The 16,227-nt window shown below is 43.8% G+C and overlaps 2 protein-coding genes across 2 annotated transcripts in view; one reads left to right on the top strand and one right to left on the bottom strand.

Annotated features, from left to right (window-relative positions):
- The window catches only part of hook1 (hook microtubule-tethering protein 1), a 27,242-nt gene extending 20,702 nt beyond the window's left edge, over positions 1 to 6,540 (top strand). The window contains exons 17-22 of the mRNA XM_080536327.1: positions 866 to 897; positions 992 to 1,074; positions 2,224 to 2,324; positions 2,613 to 2,714; positions 3,537 to 3,605; positions 4,177 to 6,540. Coding sequence (XP_080392453.1) covers positions 866 to 897; positions 992 to 1,074; positions 2,224 to 2,324; positions 2,613 to 2,714; positions 3,537 to 3,605; positions 4,177 to 4,356 — 567 coding nt within the window. The 3' untranslated portion in view covers positions 4,357 to 6,540. The remainder of the gene's footprint in view (positions 1 to 865; positions 898 to 991; positions 1,075 to 2,223; positions 2,325 to 2,612; positions 2,715 to 3,536; positions 3,606 to 4,176) is intronic.
- LOC308162199 (cytochrome P450 2J2-like) lies at positions 3,655 to 13,609 on the bottom strand. The gene is made up of 10 exons (XM_080536318.1): positions 13,381 to 13,609; positions 12,183 to 12,351; positions 11,729 to 11,881; positions 10,688 to 10,848; positions 10,386 to 10,562; positions 10,079 to 10,220; positions 9,748 to 9,935; positions 8,189 to 8,330; positions 7,859 to 8,025; positions 3,655 to 3,792 (listed from the first exon to the last, which is right to left on the bottom strand). Exons 1-10 carry the CDS (start codon positions 13,570 to 13,572, stop codon positions 3,733 to 3,735), a joined length of 1,551 nt encoding a protein of 516 aa, XP_080392444.1. The 5' UTR covers positions 13,573 to 13,609; the 3' UTR covers positions 3,655 to 3,732.
- Between the last annotated feature and the right edge of the window lie 2,618 nt (positions 13,610 to 16,227).

Genomic DNA, 16,227 nt, shown 5'->3' with positions numbered 1-16,227 from the left:
GGCCGGTTGCATAAAGATAGACCCAGTCTTAGACTTAAATCTCACTTTCTTGCTATAGACTCTAAAATGTTCCTTCTGCCTAAAGCTACCCTATGAGTGACTAAGGTCGGACTGACTTAGATAGCCTGTCACGCAATGCATTCTAGGTAAAATAAGACACTTGACAGAAGAAAGAAAACATGGCGGCTGAAACAGCTACACCTAGAGGCGGAAGATATGAGAGATAAACAACATTTTCTTCTGCTGAAAACATGTATATTGGAGGAATATAATGTGGAGAAAGGTATACTGCTTAGCAGTTTTAAGCAGTGAAGTAGTTTACCGTGCTGGAATTAGTGTTTATTTATTGGAAGGATCCCCATTAGCTATACCCATAGGCATGAGCCACTTTAAGTGGGGTCCACGTTTAAAACATACATTACAAGTAACATTAAAACATACTTTAAATTACAAATATCAAACATTAAAATATATCATACGTTATACAATTTTACATTTGGCATACTATAAAACACTTAAATCTCTAGTTACATAAAAATAGAACAAATTACAACCATGTCAGAGAGGACTACACATTTCCATCTAAGGTGCGTCACCATCTAGTGTCACAAGTTTGCTGTAGCCAGGTGTTTCCTTATCTGCTTTTTGAACATACGTTTACTTGTCTGTGTATCATGTCTCTCTCACTGCATAATATGACGCATTTACACTACAGCTACACATACAGTAATACTACTAATATGTCACATGTCTAAATGATACCTTTTAGCTGTGTGTATCATGACTCTCTCTCTCTCTCTCACACACTCTTTTCTCTCCCTCTATCTGTCTCTCTCTTTCTCTCTCGATTAAATTGTGTTTGCAGTCTCACCTGAAGAGGAAGCTGGATGCTCACATGTGAGTACATGGCGCGTCCTGTTGCCCCCGAGAGACGATGTGTGAGAGATGTTTGGCGTTGTCAGGGAGATAAAGCTGCTGTGTTATTTCCCAGGGTGCAACTGAACGAAGCCCAGAATGAGATCATGAAGAAGAAAGAGCTGCTGGAGGACCTGCAGTCAGACAACACCCAGACCTGTGAGTAACCATGACCACAACACAACCATAACACAACCATAACACAACCATAACCACTATACACTGCAGTCAGACAACACCCAGACCTGTGAGTAACCATGACCACAACACGAGCATAACACAACCACAACATGACCATAACACAACCATAACACAACCACAACACAACCACAACACAACCACAACACAACCACAACACAACCACAACACAACCACAACACAACCACAACACAACCACAACACAACCACAACACAACCACAACACAACCACAACACAACCATAACACAACCACAACACAACCATAACACAACCACAACACAACCATAACACAACCATAACACAACCACAACATGAGCATAACACAACCACAACACAACCATAACACAACCATAACCACTATACACTGCAGTCAGACAACACCCAGACCTGTGAGTAACCATGACCATAACACGACAATAGCACAACCATAACACGACCATAACACAACCATAACCATACTTGCCACACCAAGAACCCCTACTGTAGAGGGCATCAACTGATTAAAAACAAAAAATTAACACAGTGCATTAAAAGTAAATGTACTGTGATTAATATTCAGATTCAGACAACTTTATTGATCCCACTGGGGGCAGTTCATTTGTAGTTTACTCCTCATTCAGACACCAACAACAGTACAATGTCACGTCAAGCACAGTTCAGTAAACGGACAACTAGGTCATTAAGGGGCACCTTTTTCTATTTAGAAAATAAATAAATATATAAAAGAAATCAGAAAAATGTAATAAAAACTACTCGACTAAGAACAGTGCAACATGGTAAGTCTACTTTGAAGTGATCACCATCTGAGTTAAGTCATCTGATAGCTGAAGGGATAAAAGATTTGGAGTGACGGTTGGTCTTACTTTAAAACGACGGTTACTTTAAAACGACGGTTGGTCTAACATTAAAACGATGGCCGGAAGGGATAAAAGATTTGGAGTGACGGTTGGTCTTACTTTAAAACGACGGTTACTTTAAAATGACGGTTGGTCTAACATTAAAACGATGGCCGGAAGGCGACAGCGAAAAGTGGTGAGCCAGAGCATGGAGGGGTTGGCTGATAATAACCTGTGTGTCTGTGCGTGTGCATGTGTCCATCCCTCCCTCAGCTCTGCGACTGGATGAGTTGATGGCAGCTCTGAAGAAGAAGGATGATGACATGAGAGCTATGGAGGAGAGGTACAAGAGATACCTGGAGAAAGCTCGCAATGTGAGTCAACACCCCTCTGCTGAAACCCACCCTGTCGCGCAAATTAAGCATCATAATTGTTCAATAATAATAATAGTAATAATAGTCATGAATCATCATAATTGTATCTTCATATCCTACCGTTCTAAATCTAATACATTTTCTTTTAAATCTTTGGTGGCTGTGCTTCAGTTTATTTTCCTTGACTATAGAAGCGTGAATTCTGCCGTTTTTTGCGGCTGGCTGGCTGGCTGTTGTTGTTAAAAACGCCACCGTGAACCAGGCTCTCTCTCTCCTGTGGTACCGTAGGTGATCCGGGCTTTGGACCCCAAGCTGAACCCGTCCACAGCTGAGATCCAGGCCCTGAAGTACCAGCTGTCAGAACGAGACAAGAGGATCAACAGTCTGGAGGTAACCTCGAACTCCTGACCCCTAAGCCCTGAACCCTAACTGAGCACATAGAATTGATAATTTTAATTAATAATTTTGCCATTTAGCAGACGCCTTTATCCAAAGCGACTTACAATTACGAATTACAGGGACATTCCCCCTGGAGTAACTGAGGGCTAAGTGCCTTACTCAAGGGCACACTAGTAGTGGTGTGGTTTCAGGCGGGATTTGAACTCACAACCTTCCGATCACAAGTCCAACTCACTATCCACTAGACCACCACTACCCCTAATTGACTTGTGTGAGACGTGCTCGGCGGTACAGGTGTGGTAAGTCGCAGCGCCGTGAAATGATTGTTTCGAGTCTGTTTTTCGCGGTCCACCTGCATACATAACATACCGGAGCCTGAAATGATATCAATGCTTTTTGGACCCTTCAAACCATACTCACTCAGCGTCATGGTTACTGCAGGGTTCTGAGTCTTAGTTGGGTAGATGTGGCGATAGATATACCATACCACTTCCACAGTTGTTCCATGAGTTTCAAACACAGTTTATAATTTGTTTAGGAAAAGGGAGAGTCTCCTCTACAGGGATCTATCGGAAAAACACAACGCTTCAGGGTGACCTCATAATACAGGTCTTAGGGGCGACCCCTGTCTAGTTTAGGGGCGACCCCTGAACTTACATTTCCATCAACTCTGTTGACGTAACAGCAACCTGCATATTACAATAGTTATACCTGTATGAAAAACGTGTATTCAGAGTTGACAGGAGACATGACGTTTAACACCAGGAAGCGAAGAGCTATTTATTCTGTCCTCTCTCTCCTCTCTCCCTGTAGAGGGAGTGTGAACAGGCCAAGCTCAGAGAGTATGAGGAGAAGCTGATCGTGGCGGCATGGTACAACAAGGTAAGATATAGTTATAAAGATATATTATATATATCTATATAACACTTTATTAGGAATAGGTCTGTTCGTCTCAAACTGGTTTCATGAACATGACAATGAGTTCAGTGTTCTTCAGTGGCCTTCCCAGTCACCGGATCTGAATCCAATAGAACACCTCTGGGGATGTGGTTGAAGCTTGAAAGTGCACCTGAAAAAGGAATTGTGTGATGCAATCTTGTTATCATGGACCACAATCTCAAAGAAATGTTTCCAATATCTTGTGGAATCAATGCCAAGAATATTTGAGGCTGTTTTGAGAGCAAATTATACTACCCAGTATAGTATTCCTAATAATGTGTTCAGTGAGTGTGTGTGTGTATATATATACAGTATATATATATTAGATACAATCTACTTAGACTCAAAAGTAGAGAGTGAACAAACATGCGTAACAGGAGAGAAACAAACTACAGAGTTATGTACTGTTTGTGTGTGTGTGTGTGTGTGTGTGTGTGTGTCTCTGTGTGTGTGTGTGTGTGTGTGTGTGTGTGTGTCTCTGTGTGTGTGTGGTGTGTGCCCTCCCTCCCCCCAGAGTCTGAGCTGCCAGAAGGTGGCGGTGGAGGCTCGTCTGGGCGGCCGCTCCCCCTCCATACTGGCCCCCAGCCAGTCCTTCCTGTCCCAGCAGCGTCAGGTGACCAACGCCCAGCGCCGGGCCCTCTCGGTCAGCGTGCCCGCCCCCGGCCCCCCCCTCCCCCCCACCGCCACCAAGTAGACGCTACGCCTCCTTCCCCCCAGATCCAAGGTCAGAATATCTGCACCTCAACCATCAGGGGTGGGGAAACAGAGAAAAAAACAACTAACTGGTCTTTGAACAGTGTCCCTTCCACAAGTGCGCACTCAAGTGACCTTAAGCACACTAGCTCTCGGCTCCTGGGGAGGGGTGGGGGACAGGTACGCGCTAGCCTGGCCTGAAAACGAGCACTTACTTCAGCCGGAGTCCCTTCCTCATAAATGTACAGTCACAGACAGCCCTCTACTGTAGGATGGCTGTCCTAGCCTAGCCTAGCCTAGCCTAGCATAGGAGTCACCCTAACCCACAATCCTACAATGCACCTGTGCTAGCATTCGCTAATCTATGTTAATGTACATATCCATAGGCCATGCTGGCGTATCGTTTAGCCAGCAGCAGACTCGAGAGTGGAATAGCCTTTTTGGATTTGATTAGCCTCGATTGTTATCCTCACCATTACCTGTCACGCTGTATAGTCAGGGATATATTAATCGTATTATGAATGAACCTCATTGTTATATATTAAAAGTGCAACGCTTAAAAGACAGCAATGGTCTTTCTTGAATGCTAATGCCAGCTAGATATGATTGATATGAAATCACTGAGTCATGTTGTAGTATGAAACAATGACACTATGCAGCTAAGGGAGGGCGGGGGGGGGCGGGGGGGGTTGTTACAACACGTTGTCATGCAGAGGACTGAGGGAGATGAAGCCTTTTCTCAGAAAACACCCCGTAGGAAAATGTAACGTAAAATAATAATAATACTTTTTTTTAAAAAGTGTATTTGGTGCAGGCCACCAACTGTTGTTATGGCAGCACATATCAGTGCACGACTTATTTTCTTAGCCACACAAAAGACGGTACGTATGTATATCTGGTGCTGTCAAACATGTCGACGGGTTTGAGGTACTGCAACAACAAATCTTTAGTGAATCCAATCATAAATCCAGCATTTATTTATGGTATTTATTTTATATGCGCTAAAACTGTGATCTAACTTGACTACTACTTACTGCATGCTGGAACAGGACCCGGCCTTGTTATACACTATACTCTGAATGTCCGTCTAGTTTAGGTGCCGCTGAGTCGTACATCATACAAGGTGACACGTGCTTACAAGTGCTATTGGAATCAGGATTTCAACACCAGCTTGTGATTCTTGGGCCAGTTTCCTAGGGTCCGATGTTAGCCTATGGTCTACACCAGGACTAGATTGCAGTTTAACCAGGAACGATCATTTGGTTTCACGGACATCTTGAAATAGTTCAAAGACTAATGCGTTAATCTTCCAGTCAAATACTCATGACACATGGCGAATGTTTGACTTGATTGCCATTCAGTCCCAGTTTTGGTCCAGAACGATGGCCTATCCCCTATCATCTGGGGTCAGTGAAACCTTTCTATAGAGTATAATCTACTTCCTCTATGATAGGGTGAAAATGCTGTGATCACTTTTGAATGTCTTCAGATTCTGTTTGGATAGTAGTCTCTACTGTGTGTACCCACAATGCTTAGAGGGCTGAACAACATGCTCCCTGTCCTGAGGTTCTCTGGCTTCTCTCAATGGACGCGCTGTAGAAAAGCTGTACGTTGTTCTCATTGATATTATTACTTGGGGTTACCTTATGAAAAGCTGTACGTTGTTCTCATTGATATTATTACTAGGGGGTTGAATGCCACACCTTATGGTAAGGATTACTGTAGCCCAAGGCAAGCTGTCTAGGGGTTAGATTTACTGTTCTTGGTAAATGTGAAATGGCTGTCTGTGTTTGTTTTGCTGCCTCATTCTGTATGTTCACACACACACACACACACACACACACACACACACACACACACACACACACACACACACTTCTGTTAAATGTGTGTGTTTATCTAGCAGTCTACAATGAGATTTCATACTACTTTAATTGTTTTCTTTTGCAGTGGGTGCAACTCATATACTTAATTATTCACAAACAATGCCATTTTAAAGAAAACGGTAATAAAAATAGCACTGTTAAAAATATTATATCTTGATTGTGAGGATGGAAGTGTGAATTATTAAGAACTGATATGGATCTATGGAATGAGATGAATAAGTTGTAAACCCTTTGGTTTCCATATGAAAATATAAAAATATATGTAAAATATAAATACAATAAATTTCTTTTTCAAGTTATGTTTCTGTGATTCAAGCTTGTCATTCCCTTATGTACCACAAGGGGGGGGGGTATTGTCTACATTCAGTATGCTTTCCACAAATACAAATGTACTGTTTCCATATCTTTTTCAATATTCAAATAACTTACAGTGAATATTTACCATGACTGTGGTTGACCTTTGATAGTGCAATTATCATAATTCATATTCAAACTGTGTATTGGAATGTTAATGCAGGAATGGTTTACATGGCAGATCATACAGTGCTCTGCTTAAGTAATGTGACAGTGAAACATTTATTCTTCGTTTGGCCCTACACTCCAAATGTTTGGATTTGAAATCAAACAATTACTGCTAAAAAATATAATAATGCTTCACTGTCCCATTACTTATGCAGAGCACTGTAGCCTATATACTGTATCATAGATGTATCATAGATGCAGCATGCCATGTCATCCCAGACCGTGTTGATCTGCTGTGGCTATACGATAAGCTCTGGGCAACATGAATAGGTGGGAAAGTTCAATTGATATTTTCTAAACCTTTGATCCAGAAATGAAACAATACATTGTTATGATGACTAGGCAGATTTCACCACCTGTGGGAGTGGAACCAGAGCCTCCATATAAAGGAGAGGAAGCTTACATAACGGCTTGTATTAATCCAGTTACGTAACTCGCCGAACTGAAACTCTGTTTTGACTTGCAAGTTAATGAATCATCTTTTCTCCTGATGTTTTAGAAATACTGTTCATATTCTATTCATTGAAGCAGCAAAAATAGGGAAAAAACAGCAAGGACAATTAGGAATTTTGTGTAAATTAAAACACTGTACATTGAACGATACAGTAGATGTGCTTAAGTGAGGGAATCTAAAAGAAACCGCCAGCGTAATTAATACGTTGTGTTTTAGTGTCTCTGTGTCTCTTATTGTGTTTTTATTGTGGTAATTATTGTTGTATGTATTGGCTGCTGCAAATAGGTTATCAAATAAAGGATATTTATTTTATGTATAAATACTTTTTGTAATTACGTTTACATACATAATCAAATAAGGCATTACTGTCTAATAAAGACAAGCCGACCACACAGCATGGTGTCTCAGAGAGAGAGAGGGTTTCCATGGGCTTCAGGCAGGGCATGGTGGTTCTCTAAGGGTTAACCTGATCTCCTGGCTGTGTTTTAGCAAAGGGACTTCAGAACAGATGTTGACATAGTGTTGACAGAGCCTGAAAGCGCTTCAGCTGTACATGGTCTAGCGCCTACCCAGACCGGTCAGCCCTGTTTAGCATACAATGGTTGCATGGTTGTGTCACAAGGGTAGGAGCTTTAGCGTGCCTTGGCATAGACCTTGAAGGGGTAGGGTGTGCGTGTGATTCCCACAATTCCCTCCAGACTCAGCTCCACCCCGTCCAGCGTGGAGAAACTGAACTTCTGGAACAAGCTGACGAAGAAGAGGAACAACTCCATCCTGGCCAGGCCTTCCCCCATACACGCACGCTTACCTGGAGGAGACACACACACACACACACACACACACACACACACACACACACCTTTACTTGGTGTAGAGCCAGAGAGGGAATGCAGGCATGTCCTGACTTCTCACAATGCCTACAAGCTGAGGGTCAGGTTTCAGGTCAAAGGTCAAAGGTGTGACAGGGTTACCTGCAGAGAAGGGCAGGAACGCGTCTCTCCTCACAAACTTGCCATCTGAATCCAGGAAGTGCTGTGGGTTGAAGTCATCTGGGGTCTCCCACTCTGTCTTATCAAACAGCACAGAGGTCAGGATAGGCATCAGAGTTGTTCCCTAAATACAACATAGAAAGAAAACAACTCACAGCCCAAATACTGGATACATTTACAGTACATCATCTCAGAAAGTTCCACCTCCCAGATGATCTAAGAGGGTAGGGTTAGTGTATGGTGGCGTAGCTGGTTTACATCAGTATTTTAATTTAGTGCAAGTGCTTAGTGCCAATGCGGGCGGGGGCGGTGGTGGTGTGTCTGAAATATTATTGCTATTTTCAAGGCCCGAATTTGTCAGTGCAACAGATGACTGATGAATGGCACTTGACCTACTCATTGTTTAGTTTAGTTTAGTTTATTTAGCACACATGATTCCACATAGTTCCACTCCCATCAATAGCTAGGTTTCAATATACCACAAAGAACACTTAATACATGTAAATAAGATAAAATAAACCACAAACAAAATAATATCCATGGGGCAAAATGGTAGGATAGCACACAAAAAAAAACTGAAAAAAGATACAGTTTGCTCAGAAAACATCAAGAAAAGAAAAACAGAAATAAAAGAAAAAATCATGGAAAAGAAAAAAAGTTATGAAGAATTTAAAAGAAAAGAATGAAAAGAAAACCATTCTATTACTAAGGTTTTTACAAAACATAGACAAATCATTGATGTAAAGTAAAAATAGTAAAGGGCCCAAGATGGAACCCTGTGGAATTTCCGTTGGAGGAAACATTGCCGCCATTGGTGTGTGAATGTGTGTGTGAATGGGTGAATGAGAGGCCGTTGTAAAGGGTTAGGGCTTTGGATAAAGGCGCTATATAAGTGCAGTCCATTTAAACAAATTGCTCTCTGTTATCCAGATAGTTGATAAACCATTTAAGAGCAATATCTTGCACTCCATATCTATTAAGCTTGTCATGAACACACCGCTATTAGCGCTACTCCACCCACATGAGCACTGATAAGACAGCGCTCCAGCACTGTGTTAATATTTAACCTCTTACCGAATTGCCAATATGCCTGCAAGTGGACCTGCGTCCAACTGAAAATAGAGCCCTGGGTATTTGAGGAGACGGGTGTTGGTAATTCAGTGGTTGCAGGTTTCAGACGTGTGTGGAGCAACTGGTTTGGAAAAACTTGACATCTGTTTCATTATCAACGTGGTGGAAGTGTGTTTACTTAGGGAAAGATACAAGGAGAGGACGTGAGTATAGACTACTGAATTGCATGCACCCATGGCATGTGAGTCAACAGACTGGCATGTAAACACATAGACAGACCCTCACTGTCCAGTCACACGGTCACTGCAGACAGGGAGACTCCAGGAGGAGCACAGACACTGGCACACGTCTGGCACATTGCATGGATGTTGTGTGTTTCTGCTTCACCAGGTAAATCATGTAGGGTTGAATGCAGAAAGAGCCAGGCCACTCAAACACACACACGCACATGCACACACACACACACACACCTTTGGAATGAAGTATCCCCCGAGTGTGGTATCTTTTTGGGCCATCCTGGGTGCGTTGAGGGGTACAATGTTGCCCATCCTCTGGATCTCATGGATGACAGCGTCAGTGTAGGGCATGTTGAGTCTGTCGGCCATATTGGGCTGGCGGGACTGTCCAATCACACTGTCTATCTCAGCCTGGACCTTCTCTGTGTGGTACAACAAAGGGCTTGTACAAAGAAAGAAAACGATATTGTATAATAGATTCGAGAGAAAACGACTTTGCTAGTGGATGGAATTGTGGTCAGAATTGGGTCAGGGTTCAGGGTTCAGGTGTGGAGGTCAGACTCACCCTGGATGTCAGGGTGCTTAATGAGGAGGATGAGCGCCCAGAGTAGGGTGGTAGAGGTGGTCTCAGTACCGGCCTGGAACATGTCCACAGAACACAGCACAAGGTTGTCCTCGTCAAAACCCATCTCAGGGTGACCTTTATGCTGTCAGGGGACATCGAAGAATGTCATATATTTAAGCAATAGCTCACGACAGGCCGTGGTATATGCTTATTATATCACAGCTAAGGGGCGTTGTTCGGCTATCTATATTGATAGACTATATTGATAGTAGATAGTTAGATGGATAGATAGATCGATTTAGTTTACCTTCTCCATCTCTATGAGGAAAGCGTCGATGTAGTCTCGTGGGGAGCTGGGGTCCAGGTCCTTCCTGTGCTTGTCCACATACTTTCCTATGAAGGCCTCCAGGGATTTATGATAGTGGAACAAATCATTATGAGGTCCTGGGAGGTGCTTCATCACAGCAGGGAATGACTCATACAGCTACAGGGGGGAAATGTATTAATGTCAAATGAAGAACTGTATTCTGTTCTACTGATTCTAGTTCAAACAACCCTTTTGCAACCCTTTTTTTAGAGTGTATGAATGAGCTCCCAGTTGTTACTTACTCGACCCCATATGGATCCCTCGAGGTGGAGAGTCTCAGACAGGTATTTCAGCATGGTCTGGAATTCATGGTCGCTGTAGTCAAACCGCCTCCCAAACACCATCTGGCAGATGATGTTGGACACAGCATTGTTGAAAAGAGATGTCGGGTTGAAGGGCTCACCTGAGAAAAAAGAGGGAGGACATTTACTGTACTGTCTTCTTGATAGGCCACCTTCTATACCCGCTCCCTGTCTTCCTCCACCACCTACCTCTCTCCTTCTCTACCCCCTCCCTGTCTTCCTCCACCACCTACCTCTCTCCTTCTCTACCCCCTCCCTGTCTTCCTCCACCACCTACCTCTCTCCTTCTCTACCCGCTCCCTGTCTTCCTCCGCCACCTACCTCTCTCCTTCTCTACCCCCTCCCTGTCTTCCTCCACCACCTACCTCTCTCCTTCTCTACCCGCTCCCTGTCTTCCTCCACCACCTACCTCTCTCCTTCTCTACCCCCTCCCTGTCTTCCTCCACCACCTACCTCTCTCCTTCTCTACCCCCTCCCTGTCTTCCTCCACCACCTACCTCTCTCCTTCTCTACCCGCTCCCTGTCTTCCTCCACCACCTACCTCTCTCCTTCTCTACCCCCTCCTTGTCTTCCTCCACCACCTACCTCTCTCCTTCTCTACCCCCTCCCTGTCTTCCTCCACCACCTACCTCTCTCCTTCTCTACCAGCTCCCTGTCTTCCTCCACCACCTACCTCTCTCCTTCTCTACCCGCTCCTTGTCTTCCTCCACCACCTACCTCTCTCCTTCTCTACCCGCTCCCTGTCTTCCTCCACCACCTACCTCTCTCCTTCTCTACCCCCTCCCTGTCTTCCTCCACCACCTACCTCTCTCCTTCTCTACCCCCTCCCTGTCTTCCTCCACCACCTACCTCTCTCCTTCTCTACCCACTCCCTGTCTTCCTCCACCACCTACCTCTCTCCTTCTCTACCCCCTCCCTGTCTTCCTCCACCACCTACCTCTCTCCTTCTCTACCCCCTCCTTGTCTTCCTCCACCACCTACCTCTCTCCTTCTCTATCTCCTCCTGTAGGCAGCGGGTCTCCTCACAGATGTTCTGCTCCAGAGAACTCTTTCCCAGGCCAAAGCTGCGAAGGGTGGACAATGCGAAGCGCCGCTGGTTCTTCCACATCTGACCATTACTCTGGAACAGGCCCACTGTGGGAGAGAGAGCACAGGATGAACATGAGCTGGAATAGAATGAACTGATTATCATTGGCGATTAAATTCTGACCATCTTTATTTGAGAAAAAGATATTCGTATCAACAGCAAATAGGACAAAAAATAAAGCTAAAGCTTCCAGAGATGAGAGATTCAAGAGATTCATGACAGATGTTATCGACTGATATTTGGATTTCTATCCCATTCAAGGAGACAATCTGTTTATCATTAACATTGTGATTAGGTCATTATGACGCTGGGTGAGTCAGTGAGTGAGAGAGAGAGAGAGTGATTCACCTGATTGCCCTGGGGGGTACAATCTTGCAACTATGTGGTTGAAGGGGCGGTCCACAAAGTTCTCGGCCTGTGTCACCAGGGCTTCCTTCACCATCTTATACCCCGACACAAACACCGTCTTGTCTCGGCCCAGACGCACATTGAAGACGTTCCCATAGACATTGGCTAGCTGTGGAGACCAGGCCAGTGAATAAGCCCCCTGTTGTCTAGCATGTGACTCTCTGATAGCATACTTGTCTCAGGACACTATTTACAAAATACAGAACAATAGGTTTTCAGATTTATTTGATAACTTTTTACTGAAAGAATAGAAATAGCACAGCTATTGTTTAGCTATTGTTTCCTCCACATGTATGGACAGCTGTGTGCTGAGAAACGCTGGGACTCATTGGGGTTAAAAGGAAGAGCGGAGCGTTCATTCAGGGTTGCTGGAGAGTACTCTATGATGTGTCTTGCTGTGAGCTGGTATGCTCATGGTGAGAGGGGGTAGTTTGTATGCTTTTAGTGCTGCCGGCGATGAAGGCAGAAAGACAGTGGAGTGTTCCAGAACTTAGGAGGGGAGGCTAGGTGTCTCCTTTAGGCAGAGAGGGCCGGGAACTTTAGAGGCATAAACGCTCTTCGCTATTCTCCAGCCTGGAGTTCAGTGTTCGGCCTTTCGCCGTGTGCTGCTTGCGGTCCGACAACAGTTCTCGTTTCCCCGGGGGGTCGGATCGCGTCATCAGCTCAGACCCTGTGGGTGGGTCTCGTCGATCGGGCGAGTTAAGTTTAAACCATGTCTGTTGTTGTCATGTCTGTCTGTTGTTGTAAGGCTTTAATAATCAGGGAACATCGGGAGGGTGCTGTGGGCGTCTCAACTACAATAGCGTGGGAGTTCATAACCCTGCCACTCTTTGAGTGTATAAAAGGGGCGCTGTGTGAAGCCCTTGATGTGATATTAGAGTGCCGTGCCTTCACCTGTTTTTTGGTTCATTACAATAGCATTAATAGCATTGTTCACAGTTTGTGCATGTTTTCTGAATAAGAATTGATGATATTTGTTGACCTGTAAGCATATAGCCGAGTCTAATGCAATATAGGCACTATGATAGTGAAAGGACGTCTTAACACATTGAGTGTAAACTGATACACAAGATAACCTTCAGTATCAGTGCTGGTAATGCCTAGATGCTTACTCATCTGGTATACAGTATCTGCTTACCTTGGCCAGTTGAATGTGAGGCTGTTTGCCATCGACGTTGAACACATTTCCCACAAAGGGCAGAGCCAGTGGTCCGGGAGGGTAGTTGGGTGGATTCCTGTTTCTGAGGAAATCAGCAATGAGGAGGAAGGCAAGACTAAACAGCAGAATTCCCTTGAGGTCGAGCCACAGCCAGAGAGCATAGAGCCACATGCTGGAGAGAGAACAGGAGACTGACTGGTGCTGCCGTGTCCTTCACCCTGCCTTCAGTGTAGTTAGGGATATTGTGCTGACTCACAGATAATGAACTTTGTTCTCTAATAGAGGCTACCAAAGATGGAAGCTAACCCAACCTACAATGCTATCTGTATAAATATACTATCTTTTAACCCCTTGCTTGTGTAGAGGGATTTGAAGATCATAATTGATTAGGTTAACTATTATTATGGTTTGGAAATATGATTAGTGTGGGAAACTCAACAGCTGACCAAACTTGTATTCTATTTACATATTCTATTTAAGTGTTTACATGTGAATGACACTTGTGTTTACAAGCCAGAGGCAATGCCGTGATGAACGGTAATCGATGCTATCCTCTCATTCTTCAAGGGTTTTCTGGATCATCAGAAGAATATGCACGCCATATCCAATACAGCTGTGTTCTCACAACGATATTAACACCAACAAACACCAACAATGTTAACCATGTATACACCAACAATGTATACAGCAGGGCGGGCATGGAGTCAGCATAGATCTGAAGGACACATATTTTCAGGTTCCAATCTCAGAGAGGCACAGGAAATTTCTGCGGTTTGCCTTCCAAGGGAAAGTGTACGAGTACACATGCATGCTCCTTGCTCCTTGGACCTTCTCCAAATGTGTGCAAGCAGCACTAGAACCACTGACGCCGCTTGCACACAGGGCCATTGCGTTGCGTTGCGTTGCACCGGAAGTCATTCATCTCAATGGGGCCGTTGCGTTGCCGTTGCGTTGCCGTTGCGTTGATCAGTTGCGTTGCTCTGCATTGCGTTTCTTGACCGTCAGGGTGCGGCAATCAGTCAAAAAATGTCAGCTTTTGCGTTGCGTTGGATCCGTCAAAACAACCAGAAGTAGTTTCTTGCCCAGAGCTCTCGCCTCAGATTTTAAATCCTCAATTTTGGCCGCCATTGGCTAAAATCTGTAATTTGGCTCTACAAGTGTTAATATGTCATTTTATGAAGTTTTTATGTGTTTTCAGGCGAGAAAGTAACCATATATATTCACAAAATGTGTCCAGTTTATCATAATAACCCGTTTATATATCTGATCTGACGTTTTTTTCCCCACTTCTGTGGGAAACTTCGCTAGCAACAAGCAGTTTTGAAGTACGTCAAGTCCATCCCACCAGGTTGCGCCAGAACAACGCAACGCAACGCAACGCAATGGCCCTGTGTGCAAGCGGCGTGAGGCAGAGAGGGATATGCATTCTGGCATATCTCGACGACCTACTGGTTCAGGTCCAATCTCCGGATCGGGCCATTCAAGACGCAAACTCACTAGTGCAACAGCGCACTCAGTTGGGGCTCCCTGTCAATTGGGCAAAGAGCTCAAACATTTTCCTATCTGGCCATTGAATTGGATACTGTGCTGTTATTGGATACTGATACTGTTAAAGCGCTTTGAGTTGCATTTCATGCACGAAAGGGGCTATATAAATAAAGCTTTACTTACTTTACTTACTTACTGTCGATATGAGAGCTCTCTGTGTGTTTCGGGTGGAGCAGAGCTCCCCTATGGGAGTCATTTCAATGAGAAATGACTAATTGTTTTTCTGAAAATGTTTCAGTTGTGCTCATGTACAATATGCTATTGCTGTGGGCATGTGAACTTCAGTTTCATACAAATGGTGTAAGGAGTCGAGAACTTTAATATTAATAATGTCCTACAGGCAGTTCGGGTGTCAATCAGTGCCCTCTAGCTAAATGTATGAGACTGTGTATCAGGACAGTGTATCAGGAGAGGCAGCTGTTAATGTTTATGTGAACCGTGTAGAATCACTGTAGATTAGCTCTGAGGCAACTAGGGTCTGGGAGAAACTGAGGATACAGGCTGGGCTTTGTATACATGTTATGTAAGAGGACTGCATTTATCATTTCTTTAATGGATCCAAAGTTCATAGTGGAATCACAGTGAAAGCATAACTTTTAATCCAGATGATACAAATATGTATATGCTGCAGAGATACAGTTAATGCTGAGAGCAGATAATACAGTGTTTACATTATAGTTCCTTGTTATTCCATAATAATAACAGCACAAATATTGATTTAAAGTCGATAAATACACATTTAAAATAAACATGTAAGTGTTGAATCATGTTTTCTGTGAATTGCTATATACTGTCTATATATTGTAGGCTACTAGACACATCACTTGCAGAATAAGGGCTAAATTGGGGTTTACTGTGGAGAGTTTATTAGGAAGTGCAATCAAAATGTACAAACAGGTAATTCAGTATTTGAAAGATACTGGGTGGGTTGATAGACCAGATGTAAGGTTTAGGTGGCGGTAATGCGCCTCAAGTTGGTCGCAAACCGCCATTCAGATTGAAAAGAAGAAGAAGAAGAACTGAATTTCTTTTTTTAATAACGAGACGTGTCCTGCCCCACCCACTTTATTTTGTTTTGGTCACTAACTTTACGTTCAAGTCTTGCACTTTAGCACACAGCAAAGACATGCATGTCCACAGAAGGCTTGCATTCCCACACTCCGCAGTGCTGTCAGTGGGAGATGTTAGTTTTATGTGATGCGTTTAGTGTTTAGTTGATGAGAATATTGTTCATGTTGTAGCCAGCCCAGTGGTGAAAACATTTCGGTTTTTTGTTTT

This window comes from Nansenia antarctica (genome assembly GCF_963989245.1).
Source record: "Nansenia antarctica genome assembly, chromosome: 7".
NCBI lineage: Eukaryota > Metazoa > Chordata > Actinopteri > Argentiniformes > Microstomatidae > Nansenia > Nansenia antarctica.
This window is presented reverse-complemented; position numbering and strand designations above follow the sequence as displayed.

Excerpts from the sequence above, each read along its gene's own strand:
- LOC308162199 (XM_080536318.1), bottom strand. The coding sequence starts at position 13,572 with ATGTGGCTCTATGCTCTCTGGCTGTGGCTCGACCTCAAGGGAATTCTG. Across the intron at positions 10,221-10,385 it reads TCCTCATAGAGATGGAGAAG|CATAAAGGTCACCCTGAGAT; the intron begins GTAAACTAAATC and ends GTCCCCTGACAG. Across the intron at positions 9,936-10,078 it reads TAAGCACCCTGACATCCAGG|AGAAGGTCCAGGCTGAGATA; the intron begins GTGAGTCTGACC and ends TGTACCACACAG.